Source organism: Oenanthe melanoleuca, chromosome 4, assembly GCF_029582105.1.
Source record: "Oenanthe melanoleuca isolate GR-GAL-2019-014 chromosome 4, OMel1.0, whole genome shotgun sequence".
NCBI lineage: Eukaryota > Metazoa > Chordata > Aves > Passeriformes > Muscicapidae > Oenanthe > Oenanthe melanoleuca.
This window is the reverse complement of record NC_079337.1, coordinates 44,201,133-44,221,136: the sequence shown is the minus strand read 5'-3', so window position 1 is coordinate 44,221,136 and position 20,004 is coordinate 44,201,133. Positions and strand designations below refer to the sequence as shown.

The 20,004-nt window shown below is 36.2% G+C and overlaps 1 protein-coding gene across 2 annotated transcripts in view; it reads left to right on the top strand.

Moving 5' to 3' along the window:
* FIP1L1 (factor interacting with PAPOLA and CPSF1) overlaps positions 1-19,139 on the top strand; it is a 38,052-nt gene extending 18,913 nt beyond the window's left edge. For both annotated transcript variants that reach the window (XM_056490507.1, XM_056490508.1), the window contains 8 exons: positions 264-357; positions 1,335-1,488; positions 6,759-6,785; positions 7,340-7,394; positions 8,421-8,476; positions 13,520-13,739; positions 17,954-18,091; positions 18,818-19,139. In XM_056490507.1, coding sequence (XP_056346482.1) covers positions 264-357; positions 1,335-1,488; positions 6,759-6,785; positions 7,340-7,394; positions 8,421-8,476; positions 13,520-13,739; positions 17,954-18,091; positions 18,818-18,965 — 892 coding nt within the window. In that variant the 3' untranslated portion in view covers positions 18,966-19,139. The remainder of the gene's footprint in view (positions 1-263; positions 358-1,334; positions 1,489-6,758; positions 6,786-7,339; positions 7,395-8,420; positions 8,477-13,519; positions 13,740-17,953; positions 18,092-18,817) is intronic.
* Positions 19,140-20,004: the final 865 nt, after the last annotated feature.

Genomic DNA, 20,004 nt, shown 5'->3' with positions numbered 1-20,004 from the left:
TCTTTTATGGGAGGGAAGGAGACTGCTGTAGAGTCAGCTTTTGTCTTATCAAAGAAGTCTTTTTTGTTACATTGTTTAGTTCTATACTCTTGCACAGTTCAGCAAATTCATCATCTTTAATGTTCTTCAGAAACAGTCTTTTATGTTTCTACAGAAGAAAACTTTTGCCAGTTAGAATGAGAGAAGCCCATTAGGCTTTCTTCTCTCTTTTTTTTCCCCTTTTCTGATCCTGCTTGTTGATTCTGGTTTCTCCTGTGTTGCAGGCGGATATCTGGCTCAATAGATGTGATTGGACAGACCATCACTATCAGCAGGGTGGAAGGACGACGGCGTGCTAATGAAAACAGCAACATACAGGTTTTACACTGCAGTTTTGCATTCTGGTTTTGATTAAAAGACGTTTTTGCTTTCTCCATAGATTCTGACTAAAGCATCTCTGTATATGAATGAGTAATACATAAGTAGCTTTAAGTCCAGGAATAAAGTTTTGTCAGTTACCAAAATATATTAAGGTGAAATACTTGATAAATTTCAAAAGAGAAGTGTTTTAGTGTACCTCTTACTGAAAAGAAATGAGTGATATTGCAGACTTACAACCCAAGAGACAGCATTGGGTCTACTAGATCTGTGTGGGATTGTCTTTTGTGGAGTGAAAAGATAAATATTTAAACTGCCCATTTGTCCCCCTATTCCTGCCAGATGCTAGTGCTAGAAGTGAAAGCCCCCTTGTATGCAGTTTGAAAAATGCAGTCTTTTAAAAATAAGGTGTGAAGGAATAAATAGTTGGTAGTAGCTTGTTTTTAATTATATTGTAGTACTTTACCATAGATTGCAAAATTAGTCTTTATGGTTTTAGTGTAGACTTTTATTATCCTGAGAAAGCAACTAAATCTCTAAAGATGGAATACACTTCTCTCCTGAAGAATCAGTGGGAAGGATCAGGGTTGCTTGGTACTCTAGTTGCATTTCCATGCCAACTTAGGTTGAGGTTAAACTGTGGAAATAGTAACAGATTGTAGCACTGATACTGAAAACACTGCTGTGTGTTTTCTGTCTATCTCAGAGTATTTAAGTAATTTATAGTATTGGGTTGTTCTCATGCTTTTCATATTGATTTTTAAATATTTTCCATTATAGAAATTTAAGGTGCTCTTAGACCTTTAAAGGTACTTGGCAAATATGGGACACTGTACGTAGGTATGCAGGTAGAGCTTACATCATCTGAATATGGGTCTTTAGGTGTGCTTAGGGTCTATTTTAGTAACTGAAAGAGAGGAAACCTGTCTTCTACCCTTTTCACATAGCAATTGTAACTAAAGTTTGATATTTTACAGGTTCTTTCAGAACGCTCTAATCCTGAAGTAGACAGTTTTACCAAGCCACCTCCATTTTTCCCTCCAGGAGCTCCACCTACTCACCTTCCACCACCTCCTTTCCTCCCACCCCCTCCAACTGTCAGTACTGCTCCACCTCTGATTCCCCCACCAGGTAAATATCCTGCTCTACATAGGATGTGAATAATGACAGATTTGTTAACATCAAATTCTTGAAGTGCATGGTGCAGAATTTTAGAATTTTGTTTTTTCTTTTCTTAAGTGTATCTATAAGGTAAACCCAGAAACTTTTATTTTTACTTTCTCAGTAAGCATAATCCTAAGTAGTAAATAATTATTTAAAGACTAGCTGCTGGTTCATGTGTTCTTGAAAATGTTTGAAGTAGAAGCTGTTTTCTCTGATTCAGTAACTGTTAATGCAATTGCGAGGTACATGTTAACACATCATTCTACAAACTTTAGAACTATAAGTATGAATTTGTGTCACAAATTGGATTCTCTGATGTCTAAGGTCAAGGCAGCAAGAGAAGTTCTATTTCCCCTTTTCTCTCACAGCATGTATGAGTTCCCAAAAGTCTAATAAGTATTGCATTTGCTCTATTGCTATCCTTTCTTTCTATTTTCTATTCTTTCTATCAGTTAGAAGTCTTATTAATCCCTGATGTTTTTTCCAGTGTTCTGTGTCTGTGAATCTTAGAGGAATCAGAGCTCTTTGAGAACTCATCACATTATTAACATGTTTTGAAATTTACTGGTATTTCCTGAATATTTACTGAAATTTGACATATATGGAAATTTACTGGGAGAACTGTCATAGACATTTGCACAAGTGGTACAGTGACCTGTACTTGTCATTTTAAGACATAAAGTTCAAAAGGATTTGGCAAGAAACTAAGAAGAATGGTCAGTGAGAAATTAGAATAGATGAAGAATCTTTGTGGTGTATTTGAGTAGGAAAGTGAAGCATTTGTCTACAGAAGGGTCTGATTTAAGGTAGAGCCTCTTTCCTTATTTTCTCCTATTCCTTGAATTCATTTTCTTGACTTGTTCTGAATATCATGTTGAGCAGTTTCTTAGCTATTCTGCTTGCAGAAAGTTCTCTGTTAGTATTCTTTTGTAGAAGCAAAGAAGTAACATTATTTGAGTGCAACTAGTATGACCTTTTATAGGGTCTAAATCCTCATAGGAGAAGTTGCTTCTTCAATTTTAAAACTTAACTCATTCTGCCTGGCAAGATCTGGCTTCCTTAGTGATGACCATACATAAAAATCATAACAGCTAGAAAACTGAGGAGAAGAGATTTTAGAATGAAATAGTTCTCTGCCCTGTTACTTTTTTTTTTTTTTTTTTTTTTTTTTATATATAAAAATAGAGTATCTGAAGTGAGATTATGGTGGTGCTCTGGTGATTTTGTGATGTTTCCTTACTGGAGAGGGGGAAGGACAGAAAGGGGATGCATGTGACCATAAACCATAATGCTTGCTGCGGTTTAAAGCTTCATTTCAACCTTTCTGATATGTCTAAGACATTGCAACCTTTTAGAAAGTAATTATTTTAATTATAATTGTGTTCAGTAAAGGTGTTCTAAGTTGTATATTATTAAAAACATGAGACCCACCCCCAGAGACACCCCAGATGCACTTGGTGCATGGATGTCACCTACAGCTACTGGACTGTTCTTATGAAACTCCTCACCTGTTGAGATTTTAAAAGTGAAGGAAATCCACATGTGTTGCAGATCAAGCCAGCAGGTTTGGCTTTAGTCTCATGATTTACAGGCAGGTTTATGACACAGACTTGTTCAGAAGGTCTTCTGGAACATCCTTCCGTGCTTTGTGTAGATTTGAAAATAACGATTAAGAGCTGTAGATTTAGTTTCCTCAGGCCTGTGTTTTAATTGTGCTGTTGCCAGCTTTTTATCATCAAAGCTATTCCAAAAATAGGTTCTGCCATCCCTCCTAGGTTTACTGGAGGAGGAGTTAAAAAACTACACTTACCCAATATTAAACTGGGACTACTTGCCAGAAAATTTAAGTATTCCAAATATAAAACATCCTCCAAAAGCTTCTTTGAAAAAGGATCTTGCTTTGAAGTTAGGTCTCTTGTTCTATATCCATTCACTCTTGTGATTCAAATCTTTTTTGAGGAATAAGTCCTGGAACAATTCAAAGCACCAAATGTAGAAAATTCTCAAATAATCCTAGGAGATGACTGGCTGTGGCAAAATATGTGCTAGTTTCTGTTTGCTAGGTTTATTGCTATGTTGGAGTAATTTTCTTCTAAAGCAAGACATGTATGCTTGTTACTTAGGCTTTAAAAGTTAGTTAATGTTCCTTGGTTTAAGTCTGTAGTTAAAAATGTGATGTGTATTAGTGATTTAAGAAAAAAGAAGCTTCTCTGAAATATCGAACTTCTGTTGCATAACTTTGCAATGTATTCCAGGGTTTGGTAAGTGACTGCTCAGGCTCAGCATCCTAAGTGTGTACTTTTTATCTTTGGATACAGAGAATTTGACCTATTTTAGCCTGTGGCAAGAGAACCAAGTTGAGTTATATTACATTTCTGATGGCTATTACACAGTTCAGCTAATTTACAGTATGTTCTTAAACTCTGGTTGTGTTGTTCATGTTTGATTCCTTACTCCACAAGCAGTGCACGTGTGGCATTGCTCTCCTTTAGTAAAACATGCTTGATTTTCTGTAAATACTTACCAGCCCTGAGCTAGTAGGATGGTATACAATGTTCTGAAAGCAATTTTGAGCGTGTTGGGTGAAATGATGCACTAATGGCATTTGGGATGCTTTTGACACACAAGTCTGAGTATTTTGGTTTAGGCTGGATGTGTCTTTATGGCAGCACAACCATGTTGTAGGGACATGACAAGGTTTATACTAAGCCACCTTCTTGCATTGTTACAATGTAGTCTCCTCATTTTGCAAGAAATGACAAATTATTTCAGTGTCTTTTCTCAGAAGTAGTAATTGGCTGGTGACACTACAAATATCTTTTCATACACTTAGAAGGCAAAGGAGTGAATAGTTAGAAATTATTTATTTTCCATTAACTGAAGGTTATGATTTTTTGTCTTGTTTTGTGTCTTATTTGTGTATTAGGAAGAAAGGTGAGGAAAAACATTTGCTTAGATCTTTTTAGATCTTTTGTCAATTTGACACGTAGAAGCTTTCCTCCTTTGTGATGCTATCAAGTAAATTAACTTCTGTTTTAAAATTATATAAGCATTGATCACGACTCTTTAAAAGTTCTTAAAGGTTTTTTGTGGGAAAAAATGCTTATGTGGTTTTTTTGTCTAATGCTCTACATTAACCAATTAATTAAAATTATTTGGACATTTGATGTCTGGATTTTAGTTGTATTCAGTCTGTCTTAATTTTGTTTGAATGGCTGTTAAGTGAGATTTTTCATTTGGCTTTTAGTCTTGTGGTAATACTTTACTTTTAATTCTGTACAAGGTAATGTTCTTGCAAATGAGACATATATTAGTTTTTATTATAATTTTTTTTCCTTTATGTAAAGAGGAGTTAACTGATGGATTTCCAGGCAGTTCTCTGGATAATGCTGAGTGCCATGTGCAGTGCTAAAAATATACTGGTTTTAGTGAGCAATTGCAATCTTTATTAGTCTAAGGTGGAGCTAGTATTTCACTTTGAGAGAACTTCTGGTATTTTTCTAGCTTATGTTCTTAACATTGCTGTATTATATAATATATACATGCTTAACATCTATATATTATATATATGTTTTTTCTATGTTTTGGACTCATGAAGGATCTATTAATTAGAACAATTAACCAAAAAAGATTAATGGTAAACGCTTTGGCTGTGCAACAGTTTGAGATCTTAATACTGATTTTATTTCAGGAATTTTTATCAGAAGTGTTTGGTCTTTTAAATGTTACACTGTCAAAAACTTTATGGTGTGATGCCCAGTGTTCTTAACAACCGTAGTGCACACTGGAAAGCTTGTGTGCTGGTGAAGGCAAAATGGCTCATGCAATTTAGAAATTTGGCTGTTGGAGCTCACTGTCTCCTGATTTACATTTTGGCTAAGGGAACAGATTTTAAATCTTCTAGATTGGACAGAGACCTCAATTATATTTCACCATGTGTTTAATCGTATAGGATTAATGGTGTTAGAAATTCATGTCAGAGAAATTGCCAGCAGTTAGTGAACTTCGATATTGATCACTGTTCCTCTACTTGCATATTCCTTCATTCTGTCCTTCTATCAAAGCAGTCTGGGAGCAGTTGGCATTTCTAGACATTAAAAATATGTAGATTTAGTAAAATGTTGCTACCATACAATAGTCTTTTAATTTTAATGTTGAACTAATGAGATGTATGTAAATTTCATCATGCATTGCCAGTACTGTTCTGCATGAATGTTTATGAAGTTATGTCAACACTTATGAAAGCACTTGCCAGAGTTTTCTGTACTCTCCTTCCCCAAAGTTTTGCCATGAGCTGTCATGATTGAACTTACATAATTTTTAATGGAAGCAGAATTGTTGATAACTGAAAGTGCTTTATGGCTGGTGAAGTAGTCTATTTTCTGCCACTCTTGTTTTAGCCCAGTTTTTTATGTAGCAGTGTTATGTATTCAGTTCAGGTAAAGCTAGTTCTTTGCAAAGCATAGGAAGATAAGAACCTTTGAAGCATACAACTTACTTTTACCTTGTAATTATTCCTTCCAAAATCAGTAAGATAGGTTTATATGATGAGGCAGTATATTTTGTTAGGTCAGCTAATTTAGTTAGCTTTTAGTTAGATTCATAATAGCTTAGCTAGATCTGAAAATCAGGTTAGAGTAATTCTTGCACATGTTTCTGTTAAAGGATGCTCCTTTCTCAGATAGTTACAAGAAAATAGAGAACAAAACAACCTTTTTTCCTCCACGTAGCAGCTGAATGATGAACTGCAGTGTCATAGTGTTGACTCAGACATCAGATCTTGCTTAGTGCTGCCTGAATGCTTTGTTCATGCAGACCTACTGTTTCCTGTGCCAAGCTATTGAAGGTCAGAGGCCAATTGCATTTCCTTCCATCCAGCCATGGAATGTAAAATAAAGCAAATGTAGTCTATGAGATGTTGCTTTCCTTCTTTATACTAAGCATTTTAGGATTATGAATTTAATTCTGACCTTGAGACCCAGAATCATTCTTCACTATTCTTGCCTCTAAATAAGTAGGATCTTAAAGAATAGGAATTTAAATCAAGAGCTAGATTTCACAAGGATCATATAAAGTTTTAAGAATTAGTATTAATGTGGCATCTTGACCTGAGGACACAGAAAATATGTTGTCATTCTTCTTAATCATGTATGTAGTGAAAGCTCAATCTGGTTTTAGATCTATAGATTAGAAACTATTACATATATTACTAAAACTGATATATGTTGTCTTTTTAGGTATACCAATAACAGTGCCACCACCAGGTAAATTTGCTTAGATTTTTTTTCCACATTTGCTTAAGAGATGAAAACTTAACTGATGTGCAACTTACCAACTTCCTTTCAATTATATAGATGAAGGGTTGTATATATGTGTATAGGTAGACTCAGTTATTTTGATGCTGGGCAGAAGAGCAACTGTATGAAAATGCTGTTGACTAGTGAACCTAATCAGTCAGTTTTCTAGATGTATATTTCCTTCTTTTCATTAAAATCTTCTTTTCTCAGCAATGCAGTAAATAGTTTTGATTGTTTATTGAGTATTGTTAGAATTTGCCCATGCTTCTATATCACCATGTTTTTAAGAATGATGAAGTTTTTAAGTTAAAGCACTGATAATACATGTTTAATGTTTTGCCTTTGTCAAGCTGAAAAGCAGTACTTAGTCTAACAAAATAAAAATCCATTTACATGGAAACAATTTTTCATTGTTCTCTCTGGGATTTGTTTGCCGTTGTATGCTTGGCCTAGTTCTTTTATGTGTTTATGGGTGGTAGATTTTTAACATTCTCCCCTTTTTACCTAATTTATTTTTACAGGTTTTCCTCCACCACCTGGCGGTCCTCCACCTTCCCTCATACCCACAATAGACAGGTGATTATCTGTTTGAAATCTTACTAAGCAATCTATCAGTATTCTGTAACTGAAATAAATAAGTACTCTTGCATTGCCCAGTGTTTTATGGATTTGCATCTGTGAAAGGGGAGACAGCTTCAGATTTTTACAGTAATTTTACAGAAATGTTACTAGTCTCACCTCTCAGCATATTATTTGAGTAGCTTACTTGGCCACTTACTAGTTTAGTTTTGACACAGTATCAAAATACCAAATTAGTTACAGTTTTGATGGTAAATCAATGCCAAGGGACTGATTGTTAAAGTGTTCTTTAGTAGTCTGAAGGCTTATTTATATGAACTGTATACTTTTCAGCTGTCATATCCTTTTTTACAGATGTACACAAAAATTTGAGCACAGATTCAAGCCCTCATAAACTATAAGAGTGCCAGAGTTCCACAGAATGCAAATTTGTATTTCTGTTCTAAGTATTCAGCTGTAACAGGCCTAACCATACTTTTTCAATACCATTTTTATATGCATTTATATGTATACACATACATATATTTGTATATATAGATATAAATATATAAAAGGAGGAAAAAGGTTGGCTAGCACCAACCTTTTTCAACTTTCACCTAGTCCTTGAAAAATATTTGTATTTTGCTTTAGGCCAAAACCAGGTCATATACAAAACTCACTTAAGATGGTTCAAGCCACTTGTCAGTGCTCTGGAGCTCACTGAAGGAAGATGCACACATCTGTTCCTTTGAAATTGAAAATTCTGTTAAAATACATGATACAGGAGGATGATGGAAAATCTTAGAGAAAATCTTCATATGATTTAATTGAGAAAAAATCCTAATTTAATACATCACGTGTGCATGAAAGTAAATTCAGTACTTTGTACTGACAGTTGCTATGAGTGCTGCTTCTGATTGTATATATTGTAGACAATATATATATTATATACATGTATCTATTTATTAAAGGAGATAGCTTTATTGCTAAAGCTGAGTTTGAGCTTTAACATGCTGAAACTGGTTTTGCATGTATTTTCTACAGTGGACATTCTTCTGGCTATGATGGTCGTCCTGTTCGTGCATTTTCATATGGCAGTGGTAAGTAAGCAAGCTTGCTGGCTTTGAAAATTTTGACCATTGTGATATCAAATTGCTTGATACACTTATAAAGTTTTTAGCTAGAAGACTAAACAGGTCCTGTCAGTATTTCATTATGAAATCTTATTGCTGACCATTGTAATAGATACATGCTGTTGCAAATGTAAACACTATTGGTAAATACTCTTGTTTTGCTTATTAATTTATATACTGAATGTCTTTTCCTGCTGCTGTTGCATTTGATTTTGAAGCATTATATACCATAATATGGACTGCAAGCCAGGGAGAATTTTTTAAGTATTTAAAAGCAAGAAAACTTGACTTTGTGTTTTTTTCAATAAAAGTGAAATAAGAGTGAACTAAAATAAAAGCTTCATCATGTGCAACCAAATGGACATCCACAGAACATATGCTGAGTTTAGAACTGCTAGCACAGCTCTGCTTCTTGAACCAAAGCAGAAAATAAGAAGATAAAGTAGGTAGAAGTATAAAATTATTTAGGTTGGAAGGAATCATCAAGGATTATCTATTTCAAGGCTCCCTGCCATGGGCAAGAAGACCTTTCACTAGACGAGTTTGCTCAAAGTCCTGTCCAACCTGGCCTTGAACACTTCTAATGGTGGGATATCCACAACTTCTCTGGGCAACCTGTGCCCCACTACCATCATCACAAAAACTTTTTCCCTTATGTCCAATCTAAACCTACCCTTTCTCTCAGTAGAACCATAGCCCTTTGTCCTGTCACTACAGGCCCTGGCAAAAGATCTGTTTCCATCTTTCTTTCTTATAATCTCTTTGCAGTATTGAAAAGCCACAATAAGGTGTGCCTAGAGCCTTCTATTCTCCAGGATGAGCAACCTAAACAACATAGAAGAGATGTTCCAGCTCTCTGATAACTTTTCATGGCCCTCCTCTGGACCTGCTCTATCATATCTTTGTTATACTGGGGTCCCAAGAGCTGGATGCAGTACTCCAGGTGGAATCTTTTGAAGGCACACAAAGAATCACCTCCCTCAACCAGCTGGCCACTCTTCCTTTTGATGCAGCCAGGGTACAAGTGGCTTACTGGGCTGCAAACTTGCACTGCTGGCTCATATTTGTTTTTTCCACTGGTATCCCCAAGCCCTTCTCTGCAAGGTTGCTTTCAATCAGTTCATCACCAGTTTGCACCAACCTTGAGGACTGCCTCCACCCAGATGCAGGACCTTGCACCTTGCAAGTCACTACCTCTGCCTTTAGTACTGCTGCCATCCAGCCCCATGCCTTGTGCCTTTTCTTTCAGCTAAATTCTATTGCCTTGCTCCTTGTTCCTTTGAACCCTAGCTGGTGAGAAAAGAAATTGTAGGGAAAGTTTTGTCTGTTTCTGAGGATGTGCATGTTCAGCACAGATGAAATATTCAGCAAATCTATTTCCCAAATGTTCTGAAGTCTCAAGCAAGGATATACAAAATGTCATTTTGTAATGAGTTGCAATTTCTTGAAGTTGTAGCACTTAATGGAGTAACAAGCAGTATTTGGTTGACATTGTAAGGATCCTCATCAGTTATCAAGTGTTTGCTTTCATGTATTGAAAGCTTGTTATGTTTTCAAGAATTATTGGAGAAGGATTAATAAATATCAACTTTACACAGACTTCTTTTTTAGCAATAATTTAACTGTGTTTTAGCAGAAAGGTAAAAGCTGAGATGTACAACTAAGGCTATGCAGAGTATCATGAAGAAAGCAGTCTTACTAACACATATTAATGTATATATGTGGCAAATATTACATAGTCTCCAGTGTAGAATGTTTTTCACTTTGGTATCTCTTTTGTTAGAATTTTCTATTCTGTCAAGTATTGTCAGGGACATAAGAATATTTCCAAGGTTAAGCTGACCTTTAGAGGTGATGGCATGCTAGTATTGTTGCAGCACCAATTTTAAAAGGATGACTGTTACCATGATCATGCTAACATTGAATTTGAATTTTTTCAGCAGGATTAAAAAGTTTTTTGGCTCTATATGATTATGGAGACCAAGGAGCACAGTCCACTCCTATCTTCATAGTGTGCTTCCAGTGTATCTGGTATCCCTGTTGCAGCAAAAACTTTCATATTTGCTGCACAAAGCAATTGTCTGTCTCAAAGCTGTCTGTATCATAGGGATTTTTCAATCTGTAGAGACTCTGTGGCATTTTATCACTGTTGCTCATCTCTTAGTGAAAAATGTTTTCCTAGTCAGCTTCATACTCTCATAGTCCCTGTTGTGCAGTGTGATCACTGCTCAGTGTTCAGCAGTGCTCTCTGTGAATCACTTGGGGACATTGAGAGCTCCATGAGTGCAGCAGGGTACAGATACCACTGTGATTTACTAAGCATATTTATTTAATAGTTGCTTTGGATGATAGCACTGAATCTCCAACCTGTTGTCTTCTTTGACAATCTTCTTCTTTGACAATCTTCTTTGTGCATTTCCCAGCTTTGTCAAAATTGCAGGGGAACATGTGCAAATGGAGCACATTGCAAAAAGTACCAGTCTTGATTAAGGTACTAGCCCTTCTTCTGCCTATTCACATTCCTCAGTCATGCTTTGGTGTTTCTTCACTTGTGGTCAGTCAGGTTTCCCATTGCAAACCCTTCAAAAAGTTTACATAGTGAAATAATAACTTATAGCTTCAAGAATGTCTGTTTTGTTTTTGTGTTCTTCCACTAGGTCTGTGTGGTTTCATCAATTTGCACTGAAATCCTTTCACAATTCAGTGCTACCTTTGCCATCATATCTTTGACTTTGCTTGAGCTGTGTTTGATCAGCCACTGAAGTGCCTTCTATTGGATGCTTGTTTGCTTTTTCCTCAAGCAGTTCTCTAGTCTGTGCTCTAAATGCTCTTTATATCTTAGGAACCTGTAAGACATTTAACATTACAGAAACAGTTTGAGAGTCAGCATTCTTTGAGGCACAAGGAAGAAGCATTAAATAGTTTGCCTTATGCCATGAAGCTTTATGTTTGTAAATCATCTCCAAAACAGGGCTTATGTTTCCAAAACTGGTAATTATTCAAAGCTCTCTTCCTGTTTTAAAAGTAAGATCAGAATTCTTCTTGTAGAAATTATTGGAATAATCCATGTAGAAATAAGAGAAGTGACAAATTACTGCATTCAATGTAGAAAAAGCAGAACACAGTTCATACTAGAAAGTAAGCTGGTGTGTTGTGAATAATTCCTGGTGAAAATCTAGATATAAAAATGTGCAGTGTGTCAAATTACCATTTTATCTCATGTTACTGGGGAGAAATACTTCTGCCTGATGAGAATTACTCAAAATGGAGTATCTAAAATTTATTGTAAAAGTTTGTACTACCATTAATAATTGGTTTGTAGTAAACATTTAAAGTTAAGTTTAAATTTTAGACCAGAATATGTAGGCAGCTGGTGTCTCATGTACCATACGTGTATTGTTGACATAGGGGCAAGTCAAGGAAATTAGCAGTCTTTTAAGTCCAGCTGGTTCTTTTGCTATTTCTGGCTGCTTTCCTTCCATGAATTTCGGGTCTTGGCAGTATAATGAACAGCATAATATTGTATTAGGACATTTTTTTCTGTTAACCCTTCCTTTTGCTGGTAGACCTGAAGTTAAACAGTGTCAAGCATTTTATCAGAGGCAAAACCTTGTATAAATGCTTTTTTAAGGAATTACAATACTTTTCATTGCAAATGTATTTTAACAATGAAGTGTTTTTTCCTGCTCTACTGCCTGCTCTAAAGGTCTTTTGTATTCCTCCTCTGGATGCTTGGCAAACTGCTCTCTTCAGCTTCTGCCAAAGCTTTCTGGGGCAGGCATACCCCAGACGTTACAGGCAAGGCAGTCTGAACATAGCTGTCAGCAGAAGCCACTGGTTTTATAACTCAACAGTATTAAATACAGCACCAGTAACACACTTTACATTGTTAAGTGGATATTTATGTTAATTGTACTGTTGATCTCTTTGTGACACCATGAAGTCAAGTAAATATTGTTCTCGTATTATAGATGATGAAGTGGAGCTCAAAACAAACGATTTATTGAAAGTTAGGAAAGCTAGCAAGGCAGATAAGCAGAAAGGGAGAAGTCCTCAGTACTGTAAGTCCACTAGAGAGTGCTGTTTCCAGATAAATGCTCAGCCCTTGTTTTTCCTTTACAGGATGCGTTCACAGCTCTTCTGGTGAGGGAGGGCAGGACAGATAATTGGGGCATTAAAAGTAGCAGTTCTGTATTGCACTGAAATTGGCAAAGAGCTGGGGAGAAGCATGTTCCTTCTCCCCATTGCTAGCTATGTAAAAAAAGTTGGGAGACAGTGTTAAGACCTCCTTCTTAACATTTTAATATGCCACTTCTAGATTAAAACTATGTTTAATTTTCTTAAACTGTTACATTTTAGTGGTATTAGTGTTTGTGCCGGGTATTCATCAATGTTATCTTACAGAGCACAAGTGGGAGCATTATTTCTTCTCTCCAGACTGAATTTATTTCTAAAGCTCTTTTTACATCTGTAATCAGAAAAGTATGACAAAGCATAGTATAGAATATAAATTAGCAAATGAAAACTTCATAGCTGATATTATATTTTAAATACAATGATTTTAAAGTGTGAGAGATAGAAATAATAGCATTTAAATACAAGGCTGGAAGTGTCCTTTTTCTGAATTGTATATTCAGACCACCTGAGTTTCAAAGTCAGTTTTGTTTTCTGGTTGTTTTTGTTTTGTTGTTCCCCCAAAATAAAGCCATTTGACTGCATAGAATCAGATTATTTGAGCAAGTATTTGCACAGAATTTTTTTCCCCCAAAAGTGTTTAGACTGTCTTTGGGATATATTGCCTGGTTCTGTACATCCTCATAAGAAGTATTTAAATGAATGCCAGAAGTTTTTGTAATCATCATGGAAAAAATGCAGTGTTTGCTTAGAATTGACTCTAAAGTGGGGAAGATTAAAAAATGTTGTTGGAGGAAACTGACAAACGTGTTTTCATGCATAAGTTTTCATTATGATATTTGATTTTTTTTCTAATAACTACATCTCTTTCTTTAGTCACCTTTCCACACCCTGCAGGTTCTGCACCCTCATGGTCTAGTCTTCTGGACACCAGCAAACAGTGGGATTACTATGCACGAAGAGAGAAGGATAGGGAACGTGAGAGAGAGAGATCCCGAGATCGGGATCGCGACCGGGACCGAGACAGAGACCGAGACCGTACCAGAGACAGGGAAAGGGACCGAGATCATAGTCCCTCTTCAAGTGCATTCAACAGGTCAGTGAAATGTCCTCAACGTGCTGTAACTCTGCTCAAAACCCTCTCTCTGTTAAACAGTGTACTTCAACATTCAGATTCGGTGTTCTGCTGTGTATTCCAAAGAGCTGGGTGGGGTGGCTTCCTCACCTTCACCCTTTTCTCTTGGAAACTGTAATTCTGGATTTCTACATGTGAAACAGAAGCAGAAAAAAAGGACAGCATACATCCAAATTGGTCATAGTGCTTTACAGGTTAAAGGTGATTTAAGTGTTGAGAGTGTCTGAAGTTAGCAATCTCTTTTTGACGTCAGTAGGTCTAGAAAAAATCTACATAAAAATCTGTAGAATTTTAGTTGCCAGTTCAGTACTAAGAGCAACGTGTTGCAAGATTTGACCTTAATTAATGGTGTTAAAAGCCTGCTAAAATGGTTAATATGATTGGTAAAAATGGCTGAATACTAATCTCTCCTCTCTCTTTTAAAACTATTATTTCAAGGTCAAGAACTTTTCTTTAATTTTGACATAGACGATGAAAGTCATGTCAGATAACTTTATTCAGCTTTCTAATTGCTTTTTAAAAAAAAAGCTTCAACTGTTCCGTGGTTCATGTGCTCAAGTACAAAACATTTAATGTTGAGCTCACTGTGGCTCCATAAAACAGAGGTCTACTGGTTAGCCAGATTTTTCTAAATTTCCTCTGCTTGTTATCTACTAAGCTTTTTGATATAAATATGGGACGATTTTCTCAGTGTTTGTTGTTAAATTTAAATTTTTGCAGAATATATATGTTAGCTGTTAGGCAGATTGTTTTTACCAATGGTTTTAAGCTGAAGGGAATGAGAGCACTGAGAGTCAACGCTACTGTGGTTGAGAGATGACATTGTTGCATGATGATTGTTAGCTGAAGACCCAAACTGGGTGCAGGCTGGGGGGTTTTCCATGTACACTGGTGTGGTGAATGTCTTCTCCTGTGGGTGTGTGCTTCGTTCCAGGGTCAGTTTCTGAGGGCTGAAGACCTATCTAAACATCTGTTTCTCAGACAGCTTGATTGAAGGCCAGAAAGAACCCTGGTCATTCAAGGGTGCTTGAAATGAACCTTAATAGCTTCCAGGCCTCAAGAAATCTCTGTGCTGCTGCCAGAGTTATCTGTAAAGGAGGGGGAAGAGCAGGCCTCGACTTTTTTATGTGACTAAATTATCCACCATCTGTAGCAAAGCTGTTGCCACATGGCTGTGTAAGAAAATGGGAGGCCCTTAACTAGGATTAGTTGGTTTGGGAATCACAGAAGAGGTGGGAGAGGCTTAAGAAAGAACATGCAGATATAACATTTCTTAAGAAGGTTTATTTTCAATTCTGTTCACTTACGAAAATAAAATGAATGGAGCTGTGAGGAAGAGAACATGAACTATTTTAAAGACCTCACAGGTTTATAGCTTTCGTTTATATTCCCTTTGTTTAAACTTTGATCAAATGGTACTTTGGTGCGGCTTGTAGTAAGCATCAGGTTTAGCATTCCACTGCTCAGAAATTATGGCTTTCAATGCTTTTAGCAGTTGTTTTCCAGATGAATAGCCTGTGTTTTTGCTACAGCATTTCTTAAAATTACAGGAAAATGGGATTATTTTTATTCTATTATAACCAAAATGTGGTTTAAAAATGAACTTTCAGCTATCTTTATATTCTGTTCTGCTTTTACTCTGCTATCCTCAGAGAAAAGTGTGCATTTTTCCAATGCATCCCACTCTGCTCTCTTGAGAAGATGTCATTATTTTTGGACTGTTTCCCTTATGCAAAGGTTGAGACTTTATTTTGTTTGTTTGGGGTTTTTTGTTTTATTGTTTTATTTTGGTAGTTTCAAGTCAATTAGTTACCACTAAAAATGTCGACATTGGAATTTGATTGATATGTTTCTGCTTTGTGGTTCTTCCTCAGCAATTTGAAAAATTAAAAATAAAAAAAAAAAAATACAGAAAAACAAATCCCAGCAACTGTGTTTCTAAGTCCTGGAATTTAATAATCTCGTGCAGAAGAGGAGATAAAGCCTGGCTGGATTGCAGCTTTACAGGATTTGGTGTCCTGGTGGTCAACAAACTGAACGAGACACCACGATCAGTGTGTGATAAAGGTCAAAAACATTGAGCAGCATTAGAGTGTTCCTGAAAGCTCCCAACACACTGGTTTTGGCAAACTGATTTTTTGCTTTACTTAGAGAAGTTGTTTATTTTCATCAGACACACTTATAAGCTGTCATGGTTCTTTAGCAGTTTGCCAAAATAAAGTATAAAATGGAGTATCAGTAATATTTTTAACCTTTTCTAGAGTGTTTTAAAATAACTGGGTAACAAAACAGAGTGTGAGTTACCATTAAGGGCTTTGGATCTCATCTTTGAAACCAAGCTGTAAGTCTACAAGTAGCCATCTAATTTCTCATGGCAAACTTATCAGAAGTTAGTGGTAGACATTCAGATTTAACTTCTGAATTAGATACTGTTCATCAAAATATTAGTTTTGGGAAGCAATATCAGATATGGGAGGAAACTGCAGTTGCACAGAGAGGCTGGGGAGTCTCCATCCATGGAGATATCCTGAAGCTGTCTGGACAGTGGTCAGTGGGTCCTGATGGCCCTGCTTTAGCTGGGGTTTGGTCCTGATGACCTCCACTCATGCCTCAGGTTTTGTGCCATTTGATCACAAATGTGCTTTGCAGGATTCCATCAGCTTACTCTCAGATCTGAGGGTATAAATGCATTATAAAATCAATGAAGTTGTATTACTCGGTGACAAATCATAATTTTGACTTCTGCAGTTGTAGATACAGTTTTCCTGGTCTTGATGTGTGAATATTTTTCGTGTCCCGTAGAAAAGCAGAATTTTCTGTGGGGTGGTTAATGCTTCCTATAGTGTCTTAAATTACTAATTTCTGACATTTGCCTAATGATGGTAACCGTACAGGGTTTCATATAAAGACTAGTGCAGTTGCTTCAGGTGTTCCTCCTTCTCACTCTGAGTTTTAATGCATAGCTGTAATAATCATTAATGTAATATCCTCACTTGGGAAATGGCCAGAGGATCCAAGTTGTGGCAGATAAAATGGGTTTGATCTCAGCTTTCGCTGCTCCAGGACGTGAGAAATCTCTTTAGGCTTGAGCTGTTCTCTCTGTGTGATCTGTCTGATCTCTTCTGCTGCTGCGGGGACCTCAGGAAGATACTTTCTTTCATGGTAAATGTTGGCAGAGACAGAAACACTTGCCTTTTGTTAGGTCAACTGTATCTAAATTGTTACTGATTTTACTTCTTTTGAAAGAAGTTACATTGTGCCTTCCTTTAGGACTTGGTGTGGATCTCCCAAACGATGGTTAGAGAAGACTTCGTGTGATATATAAATAATTATACTAAGTTAATTTGTATTGAAGTTGCATTATAAATGATATTGGGTAGGATTTTCTTAGTAGAGAAATGATGAAACGATCATGCCTTTTTAAAGCTATGCTAAAGTAGCATTTTAGCATTTGAGTCATGTTGGCTAACAATGGACAGTGTTCTCTTTTTTTTTTTTTTTTTTTTTTTTAGATTTCAGTAAACTGTTAGAACTACCCTTTTCATCAAATCAAAATGCAAAAATGTGTTTTTAAGTAAAGCCCTTGAATTCTTGTCTAACCTGTGATATTTAGGGGTTTTTACCAACATTGTGGCAGGGCAATCCAAGAGAGATGTGGAAGGTAGAGATAGCACTAGCACTGGAGAAGAATTAATTTTAAAAGCAGCCCAAAATATTTAACTCTTTGTACTTAGCTTTTTCTTTTTTTGAAGCAGATGTAAGGAAATAGCTAACTTTACCAAAATCTAATTTTAATTTACCCAGATTGTATACTAGTCAAAAAGTGTGGTGGTAAGTGTTGAATGTTTCAAACACTGATCTGAAAACATTACTGAAGTTTTTGTAGGATTGTATTTCTTTCACAGTTAGGTGAAGGTTCAAGCTAACAACTAGATAACTTCTATATAAACTTAATGCGGCATGGTTGTATTCTTTTTTCTTTCATTTTTAATGAACAATGTCCTTTCAAAATTGCATTAACTGCACAAGTCTAATGTATAGCATGAAGAACTTTATTGTCATTTAAGCACTGGAACTCATGTAGACATCCAGAAGAGATATTAAGATTTTCCTGTCATTTAGCTTCTGATGCTCCTTGGTCTTACTGTCCTGAACATCTCTTCTTTCTGAATCAGTGATGAAGAACGCTACAGATACAGAGACTATGCAGAGAGGGGCTACGACCGCCATAGGACAAGTAGAGAGAAGGAAGACAGACACAGAGACAGGAGACACAGAGAGAAAGAAGAGACTCGACACAAGTCATCTCGAAGGTTTGACTTCTCTTTTTTTTTTAATAGGATATGAAAGACTTGCCCAGTTTAAAAAAAAAACCAAAAAAAAAACCAAGTAAACTTTTAAAAGAACCCCAAACAAACGGGAGGTTTGTGGAAAGACTGTAAACACTTGAATGTGCTACTTGGAACAAGTCTGCCATATAAAATGTGGACAGACAAAAAAGCAATGCTGACCCTGGGTAACCTCATATTGAGTGATGTATGTGACAGTCAGTATGTGAACAGAAATTAGGACATTGGGGAAAGAAGGGTAAAAATGGTGAGTCAGAAATGAAGCAGACATTCAGCAGCATGAACAGAACATCTCAGCAGTCATTCTCAGTAAGTAACATAATCCTCACAGTCACTGGATAGAAATTGTTCTACATGATCCGTTTTAAGTTAGAAATAAAAGTCAAGTCCAGAAATGGGGTCAACAAGAATGTGAAATTATAAAGGAATGCCAATGACATTGTTAAAAGTATTGCTACTAGAATATGGGTTACAAATGTGAAAAATTCCATTTTTCCCACAAAAAGTACAGGATGGATAGATGTATGTTCCATTCCAGGAAAAATTCAGTTGTTCACTGACATGCAAAAACTCTGAGCTGGGAGAAGATGGCAGTTTTCAAATATGAATGCAGAAGCTTTTTTTTTGTACTTTGTCATTAAGTAGGGCCTGAAGTGTCAAGTGTCTGAGGCATGTTTTCTCTCTATTTAGTAACAGCAGACGTCGTCACGACAGTGAAGAAGGGGATAGCCACAGAAGGCACAAACACAAGAAGTCCAAAAGAAGCAAAGAAGGAAAAGAAGCCAGTGGTGAACCTGCTCCTGAACAGGAAAACACTGAAGCTGCCCCTGTGGAATAGGCTTGTGTGATTTTTGCCTACTTGCATATATATTAGTGCCAGAAATAGATTACTATAAATCTTGTTATTTTTCTGGGAATTATAATAATTTGCTCTTAATCTTGTTCTGTTAGTTTGAAATCAAAGGTTACTTTGGTTTTTTTTGAAAATAAAAGAACGAATTTTTCATGTTAAGATTCTTGGGCTGACTTTGTCTTTTAAGAAACAGTGAAAAAACATCTTGCAGCTAGAGGCTTATGTGCTTACAATATAAGTAGGCTTAAATTCTTTGTATTAAATTGTCTCCTTTTTTCATAAGCCAACGGGAAGGTCATTATTTTACTATTTTACTTTAGAAACAGTGTGCATTCATTTTATTATATACCCAACATCTGGAACAGTGTGGGTTTAGCATAGCTTTTGGAGTCGTATCTGGAAAGGTCATCCTTTGCTACAGGGACACACAGGAACTGCAGGCTCTTCAAATGTAATAACATGAAGAATAGAAACTGGGGAAAGTGGGAAAGGTGCTGATTGTTCTTAGTTGAATGGAACACTGAGCATGGTGATGATACACTTGGTAATTATGTCTGGTTTGTGTGGGGGCATAGGGATGCATTAAGCTGGATAATCGTTCCTGCTGCTTTTCAGTGGCTTAAGAGAGAGTTCATTTTAGTCTTTGTTCTAGGGGAACAGCTGCCCTTAACATGATAAAGATTAACAAACATATCCTCTTCCCACTGCAAGGTTGTGAGATAAAAACAAGACTGTGGAACATGAGTAATGTGCAGAGAAAGACAAAGGACTATTTAAAGAGACATATAAGACCATCATCACTTTCAGATTTACTTCATGCAGAGCAGTATCAAGTGTGATTGATAAGGCAGTCCCACAAAAATGTTACTGCTATTCAAAAGACTTGATGGTGTTAGCAAGGTGCAGTGTACTTCCTTAAAAGTAATATTCTATATAAAAAATCCCAGATTTAATAGTATTAATCAGAACAAACCAAGGAAACGAGGTAATTTGGTTTTGGATGAAAATAATGTCTGTACAAGTA